Consider the following 12,543-nt stretch of genomic DNA (forward strand, 5'->3'; position numbering starts at 1 on the left):
CATTGATAATCTTAAAAATTGCAATGGCATCCCTCCTTAAAGAGACGAGCTTCATTTATGTAGCACCTAATGTAATGAGATAGTCATCGTTCTGCACAATCTGAAATAAAAAGGAAGATGTTTGAAAAACTCAGCAGGTCAAGTACCATCTGAGGAATCAGAAACCATTAATGTTGGACGTCTGAGATCCATCATCAGAATTGGGAAAGAAGCACGTATACTAGGTAGCAGAGAAGATAGGAGAGAGTGGTGGATGAAACAAAGGAATTTCTTTGATAGGGTTTTTTCAGATTTCTTGCATCTGCAATTGTTTTTGATTTTCATTTACTGTCATGTACTTTCTTCCGCTTATCCCTTTATCATATATCTGATTAATATGTCCCACTCCTGTCTCTTCAAGATAACATTCCAATTGGTGATAGGCACAAAGTACTGGAGTAACTAAGTGGGTCCGGCAGCATCACTGGAGTACAAGGATAATTTGGAACCCTTCTAGCTGAAGTAGAAATGGGGAGGTGGGTTTGTTTTCCGGAAGATTTCCTGTTTCACACCTTGTAATGAAACTGTGGCTCTGTTCTCTCTAGGTCCAAAGTGGATATACTTGCACTTCCCCACACAATCACATTTCCCATAACCTAGTATCACTGGCATTCCTGAGCAAACAAATTTGTAAGAAATATCTGACCAAGGTTGATTGTCAATAGCGGGGTGAAGGAAATCGGGGGTGTTCAGTTTCAAATTCTTGCTCCCTATTAATATGCTAATTAATATGCTACCTATTTAGTTAACAGAATGTGGGCTTCACTGGAAAAACTTGTGGGTATCATTTTTCAAATTTCTGTCTTGTATTGTGTTAATGGTGAAATGGCTTCAGTAATCACGAGATGAGCCATTCACTGCTGATTACCCAGCACTCAACTTGTGCTTGTTTATACTTAATTCATGTCAGCTTGTTTGTTGATGATCCTTGCCTGCATAAAAGATCTTGACTGGACAGCACTTTCTTCATCAACTTTTTAATTATCATTCTTATTTTCTGACAGCTGGCAAACTGTTTTCAGTGCAGATCATATCATATCATCATATCATATACATACAGCCGGAAACAGGCCTTTTCGGCCCTCCAAGTCCGTGCCGCCCAGTGATCCCGCCCAGTGATCCCCGTACATTAACATTATCCTACACCCACTAGGGACAATTTTTACATTTACCCAGCCAATTAACCTACATACCTGTACGTCTTTGGAGTGTGGGAGGAAACCGAAGATCTCGGAGTAAACCCACGCAGGTCACGGGGAGAACGTACAAACTCCTTACAGTGCAGCACCCGTAGTCAGGATCGAACCTGAGTCTCCGGCGCTGCATTCGCTGTAAAGCAGCAACTCTACCGCTGCGCTACCATGCAGATGATCAACTGTTTTCAGTAAATACTGCAGATTCAGTTTTATGCAAATACTAGTCTGTCATAAACTTTGATAAATCAATCAATGTTGTCAGCATATAAAATGACTATGCAACTAGTCCTAAAACAATTCTGATTTAGTTATATGTAAGAAGTCTTGCTACGTTACCTCAATCATGAGGACTAAAGAATACATTGCATGAATCACCATTTATATATTTACTTTAACTGTTTCCTAAACCTATATTACGAAAAATAGATCTAGAATTCATTAGCAGGTGCATAATGTCAATTTTGACACTTACCAGGTGCAAAAGTGAAAATAGCGAAACACTCCCCTGTGGAGGCCACCGCCATAACAAGAGAACGATATTTTTCAAAATAGAGGGAGAGGACTATGACACTGGGTAGAAAGCTGAGACAGAAACCTATTCCTGTTTTGAAAAGGAGATAAAACTTTATTGACAAAATAACCAAGAAAAACCTTAAATGCATATAAAATTTTGAAACTTAATTTTAATCTAAGTGGTAATTGTAACTATTCTTGCCAATTCACGGTGCTGAGCAGTGCTACATTGCCAAAATTAAAGTCATCAGGTAATAAGGAAATCTTATTCCATCATGTAAATCAGTTGTAGGATATTTCCATAAATTTTTATTTTTGGCCACAGCCTACCTCAATAGGACAAAACACCATAGGATTATGGTGTATAAAATCATGAGAGGAATAGATCGGGTAGATGCCCAGGTTAGGTGAATCGAGGACCAGAGGACATAGGTTTAAGGTGAAGGGGAAAAGATTTAATAGGAATCCGAGGGGTAACTTTTTCACACATGGGTGTATGGAACAAGCTTCAAGAGGAGGTAGTTGAGGCTGGGACTATCCCAATGTTTAAGAAACATTTAGACAAGACATGGATAGGAGAGGTTTGGAGGACATGGACCAAACGTGGGCAGATGGGACTAGTGTAGTTGGGACATGCTGGCCGGTGTGGGCAAGTTGGGCCGAAGGACCTGTTTCTCTGCTGTATCACCATGACAAATCCTAATGATTAGCATTGAATTCATTATTGTATTATAGCTCCTGATTGGGGGTAAAGTTAAGTTAGGTTTCTTATTGTCACATGTACCGAAGTACAGTGAACAGCTTTGTTTTGCATCCTATTCAAACATACAGATGTACCATACACAGATACAATCAGTTCAAACTCAATTACAATATAGCCTAAGGGAAGATAAAGCGTGCAGAACAAAGTTATCAGCATTGTTGCACGTCATCTTTTGCTGAATAGATCAAAACTATTTCCCGTTTCCACTAGCTTGCGGAAAAGGCTTATTTGGTAACAAGGAAAATTTATTGTGATTAATCATCGGCTTTGTTAAAATAGTTAGTGTTAAAACAGGTAAGTGTCACAGGAACTGTAACTTATGATTTTATATATATATGTATATATATATGGTAGCATCATCTTTTATAGGTTTCTAGGAATAAAAACAAGTATTTTCAGTAACAATTTTTTTCAGATTAAGAATTAGAACATCATGCCAACTGAGAAGCTGCACCATTTGAGCACATAGCAACTGCTCTGCTGTTGGCTACCTGAACCTACAAAGTGTGATGAACGTATTGCAGTCCATTGTAGGCTCGTTACTTCCTTTTTATGGTGTTGCATCAGGAAGGCTGGAAGTATTGTCAGGGATGTCTGCCATCCTGACCATTCCCTTTTCTCTTGTCTACTCTCTGAGAAGATACAGGAGCTTGAAAGCCCAGATGTCCAAATTTAAGTACAGCTTCTTCTCCCTTCCCCTCTGCTGTAAGATACCTGAATCAATCACCTCTCTCACATTCCCTTCACTGAGTTGCTGCTATGTATACTTTTAACTCTACCTCATTCGGTTATTCCTTTGAGGTACTTTAACATTTTTTTGCACTACTTCAAATTGAACTGCAATCTTGCACCAATCTGCTGTTTTGCACTTGCATTTATCATTATGTCCTATGGTTTACTCTGATCTTCATGTGAACAAGGAATTTCATTGCATCTTGGTGTATATGATGATAAACTAATTTGAACCTGGACAATAGCACTAGCACACCACATAATTCTAGGAATAATCTGCTATTCCTTCATTGTAAACAAATGTTCACATTAGCAAACTCGGAGCAGATCTTCAATTTGGCTCATCCAGTGAGCATGTGCTTTGCCAGTGTTCAGCAGCGTTCTCACAATGGAAAAGCTTGTTACATTCTCTGCAACCACTTATCTCCCAGAACAAATCAAGACTGCTTTGAGACATCGTGTAATAGATTAATGGCAGCAACTTTAAAAAGTTGCTTAGCTGTTTGGCCTCTAAATTTCCTTGTCTTTTTCATTCGGGAGGATATAGGCTCATACAAGTTCATTTGTTCATTTTCTCATAGTCATTTCAAAATGGCTAAGCAAGGAAGCTGGACTGAGACCAAAGACGAAGGATGAAATCAGATGTTAAGAAATGATAGCTGTTGGATGAATTTACAAGAAGTATGAATAAACTATATCTTTGAGAAAGCAACAAAAAAACAAGGATCGCTTTGTCCTGTTGAAGGGCATTATGGAAAATAATGATAAATTGATTTAACCATGACATTGAATGGGAGAATGTGCAAACAAGCAAGTTTTAAATAGAAGAATCGTAAGCAAAATAATCAACTGGATTGAATGATTGGTAGAACTTATTGATATGAAGAAGTAAGGGGTGAAGAATGATACGAGTATGTTTCTAGCCAGGAAGCAGAGCAGCAGTGAGAACGATTAAAAGATCCCTGTAAGAACCGCTTGAGGTAATAGGGCAGAGCAGCAGAAGAAAGGTTTAAAAGCAATACTCGATTGGTCATTGAGGGGCACAGCAGCTAATAATAAGTGAAGGTAGAGCTGATCAGCCAATTTGGAGCAGCTGTTTTGGGAGAGATTGTTTTGAGATCCAAGTGCTCTGTTTTGAGGCTAAGTGGCTTTGGTTTGAGAGGCATCGGCCAGGAGGCTGAGCAGAGGATAGTGGCAAGATGCAAGGTTTTTTTGTAACTTTAGTTTAAGTGATGGCTATGGTATTCTCCTCTTGGAAAATGGGGGGAAATCGAGGAAACATCCAGTGTCCCTGAGGACTAAACCTGTGGGAAGTTAGACCAACTGCAGCTCCCGACTGAGCAAGAGGGAACTGGAGCTGCCGCTAAGAGATAGAGGACTTCATGGATACGAGCTTTAGAGAGGTAGTCACAACTGAAGTGCAGGCAGATAGTAGCTGGGCAAACTCAAGAAAGTGTAAAGGGAGTAGGCCTTGTGGCCATTCTTTTCAAAAAACCTCATAATTTGCTTGCGCAACTTGGGAGGATTTAACCAAGTTTGGCAGAAGAGCAGAAAAGATAAAAGGTTGTGGCAAATGCTGTAGCGAAGAGAACAAAGAGGTGCATGTGAAAGGGAGAGGAAACACCTATGGTTTCAGCTGCATATATGTTACAAGTAAGGCAGTTGATCTCAGGGCATGGATTGGATCGGGGGACTGGAATATTGTAGCCATAACAGAAACACGGCTGAGAGAAAAGCAGCTCAGTATTCCAGGGTATGGATGCTGCAGGCGTGATACAGATGCAGAAAAGAGAAGAGGGGACAAAATGTGTAGGAAAGAACTATAGATGCTGGTTTAAATCGAAGGTAGACGCAAAATGCTGGAGTAACTCAGGGACAGGCAGCATCTCTGGAGAGAGGGAATGGGTGACATTTCCCATTCCTTCTTTCCAGAGATTCCTGTCCCGCTGAGTTACTCCAGCATTTTGTGTCTACTTTCAAAGAGAAGAGGGGGTTGCCTAATTGATCAGAAAGGACATGGATGCTTAGAGAGGATATTCTTGGGGGATAGTCCAGTGAAGTTATATAGGGAGAATTTAGAAAGAAAAATCGCTGATGGGATGGCATGATAGCCTCTCTCCCTCCCAAATAGCCAATGTGAATTAGTGGAGCAGATATGTTGGGAGATCGGTAAAAATAGAGTAATATCAGTGGGGGATTTCAACTTCTCTATTATTGACTGGATCTCCCATGGTGTAAAAGGCCAGGACAGGATGGAAATTGTTAAATTTATCCAAAAAAGCTTCCTTAATAGAGACGCTTTACAAAATAGGGCACATACTTTCTTTTAGGGAACGAAGGTGCGCAAGTGTTGAAATGTCAGTGGGGAACCTTTTCACTTAGTGTAATCCGTGTCTCAGATCTCTTTGTTCTGCGAAATTTTGCCAGAGGAATCTCTGGAAGCGGATACAATTACGAATTTCAAAAGACATTTGAAATTTTCTCGTATTTAAGAACGATATGTGGCAAATGGGACTAGTCCAGAATACCAACTTGGTCGGCATGGGCCAAAGAGCCTGTTTTCATAGCTTATGACTCTATGAATAGAAAGAATACAAAGCCCCAGGATTTTTTAAATGATAGTGGGCTTCCAATTGCACGGTAACAGAGATTAGGTAATTTTGAACATGGGCAAGTAGATTCAAGGGTAGGGATTTGCTTGCTGAGAGATGGAGTTAGCTGGAAAAAGATTCCATCTTTTATTTATTGGCTGTTTCCAAAATACAATTCATACATTTGTTGATTTGTAATTTTAAATATTAGAATATATTGCATTAATGACGATTAATACTATGAAAGCAGAATTAGCGACCTGCAGTATGGGACAACGGTATCCTTAACCATAGTTGTTTGTTTTAAAATGTGCACTATTCACTTTACCCAACCCATTCCCTGAAAGCAGAAACAAGATCAGGAATACCCCTAAAACAAATTGTTCGGTGATAGGAAGTATATGCCACATTGATGTCTTCTACCAACTTTCTACAACTTAAGATTGACCAAAACAAGCAAGTTAAAAATGTAGTATAACAATCATTTCACATTTATGGTATTTTCAATATTTTTTAAAATGTACACCATTCACTACCAAAAAGTTGCAATTATCACTGGAGTTGTAATGGGAGTAAATAGACATTTTGAAATTAAATGTGTATTGAATGTAGGAAAGGTTTACTTGGTTTAGGTCAATGAAATATCTTTGTGGAATGAAAAGTTGGAATTGGTAATTACCTGATACTAATCCAATGGCAATGTACATATCTACAATTGTCCGTGCAAACGATGCAGCCATCATTCCCAAACTAACAAGAAGTCCACCCAGCATTACTACTGGGCGATAACCAAAGTGATTACTTAGTACTGAGGAAAGTGGTGCTGTAAAGAAAGAAAAACATTGTCAATTCAACTTTCTGTTTAATTTCAGTATAGATAATTATTTTACAGTTCAAACTCCCAAGTTTCTACAATTATATAGAATGTACACATGGATTTCTATTCCATGTTTGTGTGTATAAATATGTTGATATTCTGGCAAATGTCTGAATTATTTACATGAACCTTCCTTGCTCTGAGACATTATCGTGATGCGTTCCTGCAGCTTTGTTTGTGCTACGTTGTAAATATGCCCAATGCAAAATTCAAGCTTTTAAAAGACGATCAACATCTTTTAGTCATAAATTTCAAAGATTCACAAGGGACAGCAATAAGTAAATGGGAAAAGAAAATGGATGTCAGCAAAAATCTAGATACAATACAGAGCATAGACTCATGGCAAAAGCATGAAAATTTTAATTGAAAATTTATAAAAATATCCAATTGAAATGGGAAAACATGTATTGATGTAATTAAATTGCAAGTTTTTGTCTCATTAAATTAGGTTTGTTTGAAATGAGTGCTAAATTGGATGGCATTAGTGTAAGATATAGGCCTCTCATGGATGGATTGTAGCAATCGGAACAGTTTGTGATGAAGTATAAGAAGTGCCATTCAATATTTAAAATAATTTTGTCTCCATTAAAGTAATGGTATAAATTGTGACCTACCACTAACTATTTTTGTTTGGAAATGGCGTGTTGCTTCTGGTTGGAAGCATTGGGTCTACAAATGAATTATTTGCACTGACAAAAAGATACAATAAAGTACGAAAAGGATGTACAGGCAAAATAATGTATAGAAATTCAGTAGCAGATTAGAGTGAAATGCTATTTCATGAGGGGTTAAATGATTATTCCAAAATAATTTGATTATTTTACCTTGGAATCCCTGTAACAATTTAGTTTCACATTTGACAGTTTATATGAGGGAAAACATTAATATGAATAAGAAACAGATACAGTTAAAAAAAAACTAAGCATGTGCCCATTCCCACTGTTCCAATCACAGTTATGAAAGACATTTTTTGTCTAATGTAGTTACTTTTTAGTATGCATTCTGACCGACATGATTCCCATCTCCAACAATAACCATTGCACTCTGATGTATTACAGACAGGTTGAAACTATAAAATAAGTAACTTTTCTCGTACACTGTAGATGGCCTCATTGTAATCATGTAAAGTCTTTCCACTAACTGGATAGCACGTGACAAAAGCTTTATGCTGTACCTCGATACACAAGATAAACAAACTAACTAAAAGATGGGGAACACTGTCAGTCATGCCATTGGTTTAAAACTGAACTGTCTGCATTCAAATAAATTGGTTAAATGCCCTTCATCACTATCGTCCTATTTCATGAAACCTGTGTTCACTACAGTTGGTGATTACCAAGTTGTTGACACATCTGCGGGACAGATTATTACAGATACTTGAACCCAGGTAATCTGACAGAACATTTTAGGAATACTTTTAAGACATATTCAGTGTTGCCTAATTTCAGTTACAAATAATCAAATTATTATTACAAAGCCTGGGGTGATCTGAATTTTTGAGCTTGATTACAGAATTTAGAGAACAACATTTTACAAAGAGCGGTGAAATGTAGTTTCTATTTACCACAAAATTGTATTGATGATTTAATTCCATTGTGGGAAGTGCTCACATCTTTTATGTGACTGGAGCATAACACAATGAAATAATGTTGTAGTTACTTATTAAAACTAAACAGAAGTTATGCATACTATGGAATGTCCTATGTCTGCACCAGTAAATAAGTTTTTATTATTAGTATGTTTTGTATAAAATGTGATCTTATTTTTCCTTTATGTTTAATTTTATGATGTTAATCATAATACTCCATATATAAAATAACATTGGGGAGTCCAATATGAAATGAATTGGGGGAGTTTTTCATCTCTCTATAACCTTTGAACAAAACTACTTATTGAGATTTTGATTGTTATTATGTGAAAGAGGATGTATTGTTGCACTGAGATTCTCCAAGACCAGACGACCACATTGTGAATTCTAACAAGTCTTGGACTATTAATATTATACTTCGGTCGAGAAATTTGGGTATGGCAATTTTATGGTGTGGATGATCCAAGAAATTACTCCCATGTCAAAATTGAGAAGTCATGGCACATCAAAGGCAGTCACAGGATTGAAGATTGGACTGACAGGGGGGGGCGATAATAAACTGGGAAGATGACCAGGAATTGCAAGAAATCTTGGGTGGGATGGAAGCTGCTGGACCAACTCTTGCAATTCTCCTATCATTGGCACTGTTTACCTTAACAAATTTCTTACCCGAACTAAAACAAAAGTGCAGCATTATAGGTTGTGGACTTTAAATGACCTACTTGTCTCTGCCAATTACTGGAAAACCTCCACTTAAATGGACCTGCACACGTTATTGCAATGCAGTGAAGTATAATCAACCAATAGGTTTCTGACCATGTGGTTTGATAAATGTAGTTAATACTTATACACCTAAATCTATATTTTCATGCCCCACATATTAATTTTCCTCCATTACAAAAATTCAGTGTCTATGTCCTTTGTGGCTACAACTTGAAAATAGCCACCAGTTAATGTCAAGGTGACCCTCGATTTTCATGTCTTATAATAACAAGCACAAAAGTAAAATTGGGTATAAGACAAAAACAATTAGAGCCCAAAGGAAATAAGTATTTGTTACTTGTTTAACCAACATTCTTGCCCATTACACACATGGTCAACAGCCAGTAGTTGGGTGAATTTCAATTAAAAAATCAAAATGCAATGCAGTTCACATGGAGAATAATTTATAACATTCATAATTACAATAAAATCATTTTCTGGGTGTGTCTGAAAATTTAGCTATAATTTTGCTAAAAATAGCTATGATTGAAGATAATTTCTCAGCAAGTTTAATTACAGGGAATTAGCATACAATAATCCATGGACCAGTACTTTTATGCAGGGAGATTAGTTGAGGTAGCAAGTTTCTGACTGGAATGCATGTTTCTCACCATGGATGAGCAACAAATTTCAACTATACCAACTTTAAAAATGATAAATGTCAATGTAAATGACACCAGATCAGCAAGGGTGCCATAGCATTTGTGTTTAGCTTGTGGTGTCTTTCAGTTGTTCAGGTATTTCTTTGTTTTACACAACAGGTTCTTATTATTTGTACATCTTGCAGTTTAGTAAGGCTGCAAATTTTGAAATTTAAAGGTACAAGTTATATTAAATGATGGATTATTTAATTAGGTAACTTTAAAATTATATCAACATGCCTTTAGCAAGTGATCTCCAGATTTTTAATCAACATCATCTGAAGCATATTATGACAGTGGTGACAGGGTTACCACTAAACTCAGCAATAAGGACCTGAGGACTGACAGAGTGGACACCCTGTAATGCCTTCCTTGCTCTCCAACTCAATAGCAGACCCACTCCTCCCTGAGCAGAGTTGTTTATAGGACCTCTCCATGCTGACGATGTGATGAGGTCCCTGCCATCCGCTTTGTCAAACTTGATCTCTACGTTTCGGTAGACACGACGATGCCATCTCGGTAGACCTCGACTCTTTGCAATTGTTAAAGCGTTGAAAGTTGAAAACATCAATAACTTCTTGCACTTAAGAAGGGGTGCAGGTGCCTTAGTCCTGAAGTTGGACTGATCCCTCCACGGGGTATGCCCAGGGTTTAAAGAACCATCGTCATGGTGCCCAAATAGGCCAGGACCTCGACCAACTGGAGTGAGTACTTGCGCACAATATTCTGGCTGCGCTTGGGGACTTCAATGCCTGCCTTGAACCGGAGGATGTCTGTTATACCTATCGCACTGGTGACACTAACGGGAATGGTCAACACCTAGCCAGCTTTCTCCAGGAGTATAGTCTCCTAGCAGTCAACACCATGTTCAAGAAGCGACAGGGAAAGCTGTGGACACATCAGGACCGGTGCACAGAAGAAAAGCGCCAGCTAGATTACATCATGGTGCAACACAAATGGCGCAACAGTGTCATGGATGCTGAGGCGTACAACACTTGAGACCGTGAGCTCGGATCACGGAGTGGTAACAATATGAGTGATGCTTAGTCTGAGGCAGCCTAAATCTACAGGCCCCAAGGAAAAAGTGGACTGGAAGTTGTTTTCCTTTCAACCAGATCTACAGGCCCAATACACAGTTGAGGCAGTGAACCGCTTCCAGATGCTGGAGGAGGAGAAACGAGAAGGGGAGGCGGAAGAGGAGAGTGGAGGAACTGAGGCGAGGGAAAATGCTACTGCTCGCTACGAACGATTCATAGAGGCCAACTCTGAAGCAATGAAGAGTCTACCCAAAGTGAAGCGAGTGAAGAAAAGTCGCAACTCTGAGCACCCGGAAGTTGTTGCAGCACGGAAAGTAGTTGTTGAATGCCAAGACGCCTACTCTAGGAGCAGGAATGAGCAGCTCAAGGAGGACCTGAAGGCAGCCAAATCCCAACTCTTTGAGGTGTACGACAAACTGAAGGAGGAGGAGGTTGCGAGAATGACAGAGCCTGCCAACAATAGCAAGCGGTATAGCAAGGCATAGAGGGTCGTGAACGAGATCAGTAGCAGGAGGAAGGCTAAGTCAGGTCAAGTCAACGGGAATTCTCCAGAGGACCGAATCAACATGTGGTTCACCCTACGAGAACCTACTTGGATCACCTCTAACTGTCACTGAGGAAGATGAGGAGATTGAGACTGTCCTCATGGATGTACAGATTCACGTTGGCGCCTTTACTTTAGAGGAGCTGTGAAAAGTGAAGACCTTGTTGAAGCAAGGGAAGAGTCCAGGCCCTGATAACATCCCTCCAGAGGTGTTGAAAAACTGTGAGCTCGATGACATCATACTCAAGTTCTGCAACACAGCGCTAATGACGAATGACAAGCCAACCCAATGGTCACAATCCAACATCACTCCGTCCCCAAATCTGGGAGCCTGACAAGACTGACAACTATCGTGGCATCAGCCTGACACGTGTCTTGGCGATGGTCTACAACCACTTGATTCTCAACCGGATTTGGGCTGCTATCGACTGGAAGCTACGTTGCAATCAGAATGGCTTCAGAGAAAAGAGGAACACGGTCACACAGATCTTTGCCCCCCGAAGAATCATTGAGGAGGTGAAGAATAACAACCTGCCGGCTGTCCTAACCTTCATTGATTTCAAGAAGGCGTTTGACTCGATTCATCGATGCAAAATGATGAGGATTTAGGCGGCTTATGGTATCCCTCCTAGGCTCCTGAGAGCCATGGAGGATATGCACTTGGGCACCAAGGCCAAGGTTGTCACCCCGGATGGCGAGAGCAAAGTGTTCGAAATCCTCGCAGGGGTCTTACAGGGAGACACGCTGGCACCCTTTCTCGTTGTTAATGTCCTTGATTATGCAATGAGGCAGGCACTCAAGGAACATGAGGACTTCGGCTTCACAATCATCCCAAGGCGTTCAAAAAGAATTGGGTCAGTCAACTTGTCAGACCTCGACTCCGCTGATGGCATCGTCCTGCTGTCAGACCAAATTGGGGAGGCACAAGAGCTGCTCGGCAGGGTCGAGACGGAGTGCGAGAAAGTGGGCCTCCACCTCAATGCCAAGAAGACATGGCGTTCAACGGTGGTGACCATGAGCCTCTTAAAACCAGTGGCAGTGCATCTATCAAGAAAGTGGAGGACTTCAAGTAACTGGGAGCGAGGATGCAGAGCTCAGAGAATCACATCAAAGTCGGAAAGCGCTTGCATGGAAAGCCCTCAATAACATGGGGAAAATCTGGACGTCTCGGATGTCTAAGGGCCTCAAACTTAGATTCTTCCATGCAACTGTAGAGACAATATTATTGTACGGGTGTGAGGCATGGACTCTCACTCGAGC

The 12,543-nt window shown here is 39.8% G+C and overlaps 2 protein-coding genes across 6 annotated transcripts in view; one reads left to right on the forward strand and one right to left on the reverse strand.

Moving 5' to 3' along the window:
* arsg (arylsulfatase G) overlaps positions 1-12,543 on the forward strand; it is a 137,599-nt gene that overhangs the window by 15,721 nt on the left and 109,335 nt on the right. The gene's annotated exons all lie outside the window — the stretch shown is intronic.
* The window catches only part of LOC144594584 (monocarboxylate transporter 7-like), a 41,001-nt gene that overhangs the window by 6,575 nt on the left and 21,883 nt on the right, over positions 1-12,543 (reverse strand). For all 3 annotated transcript variants that reach the window (XM_078401312.1, XM_078401314.1, XM_078401313.1), the window contains 2 exons: positions 6,514-6,657; positions 1,708-1,836 (listed from right to left, as the gene is read on the reverse strand). In XM_078401312.1, coding sequence (XP_078257438.1) covers positions 1,708-1,836; positions 6,514-6,657 — 273 coding nt within the window. The remainder of the gene's footprint in view (positions 1-1,707; positions 1,837-6,513; positions 6,658-12,543) is intronic.

This window comes from Rhinoraja longicauda, chromosome 6 (genome assembly GCF_053455715.1).
Source record: "Rhinoraja longicauda isolate Sanriku21f chromosome 6, sRhiLon1.1, whole genome shotgun sequence".
Classification (NCBI taxonomy): Eukaryota; Metazoa; Chordata; class Chondrichthyes; order Rajiformes; family Arhynchobatidae; genus Rhinoraja; species Rhinoraja longicauda.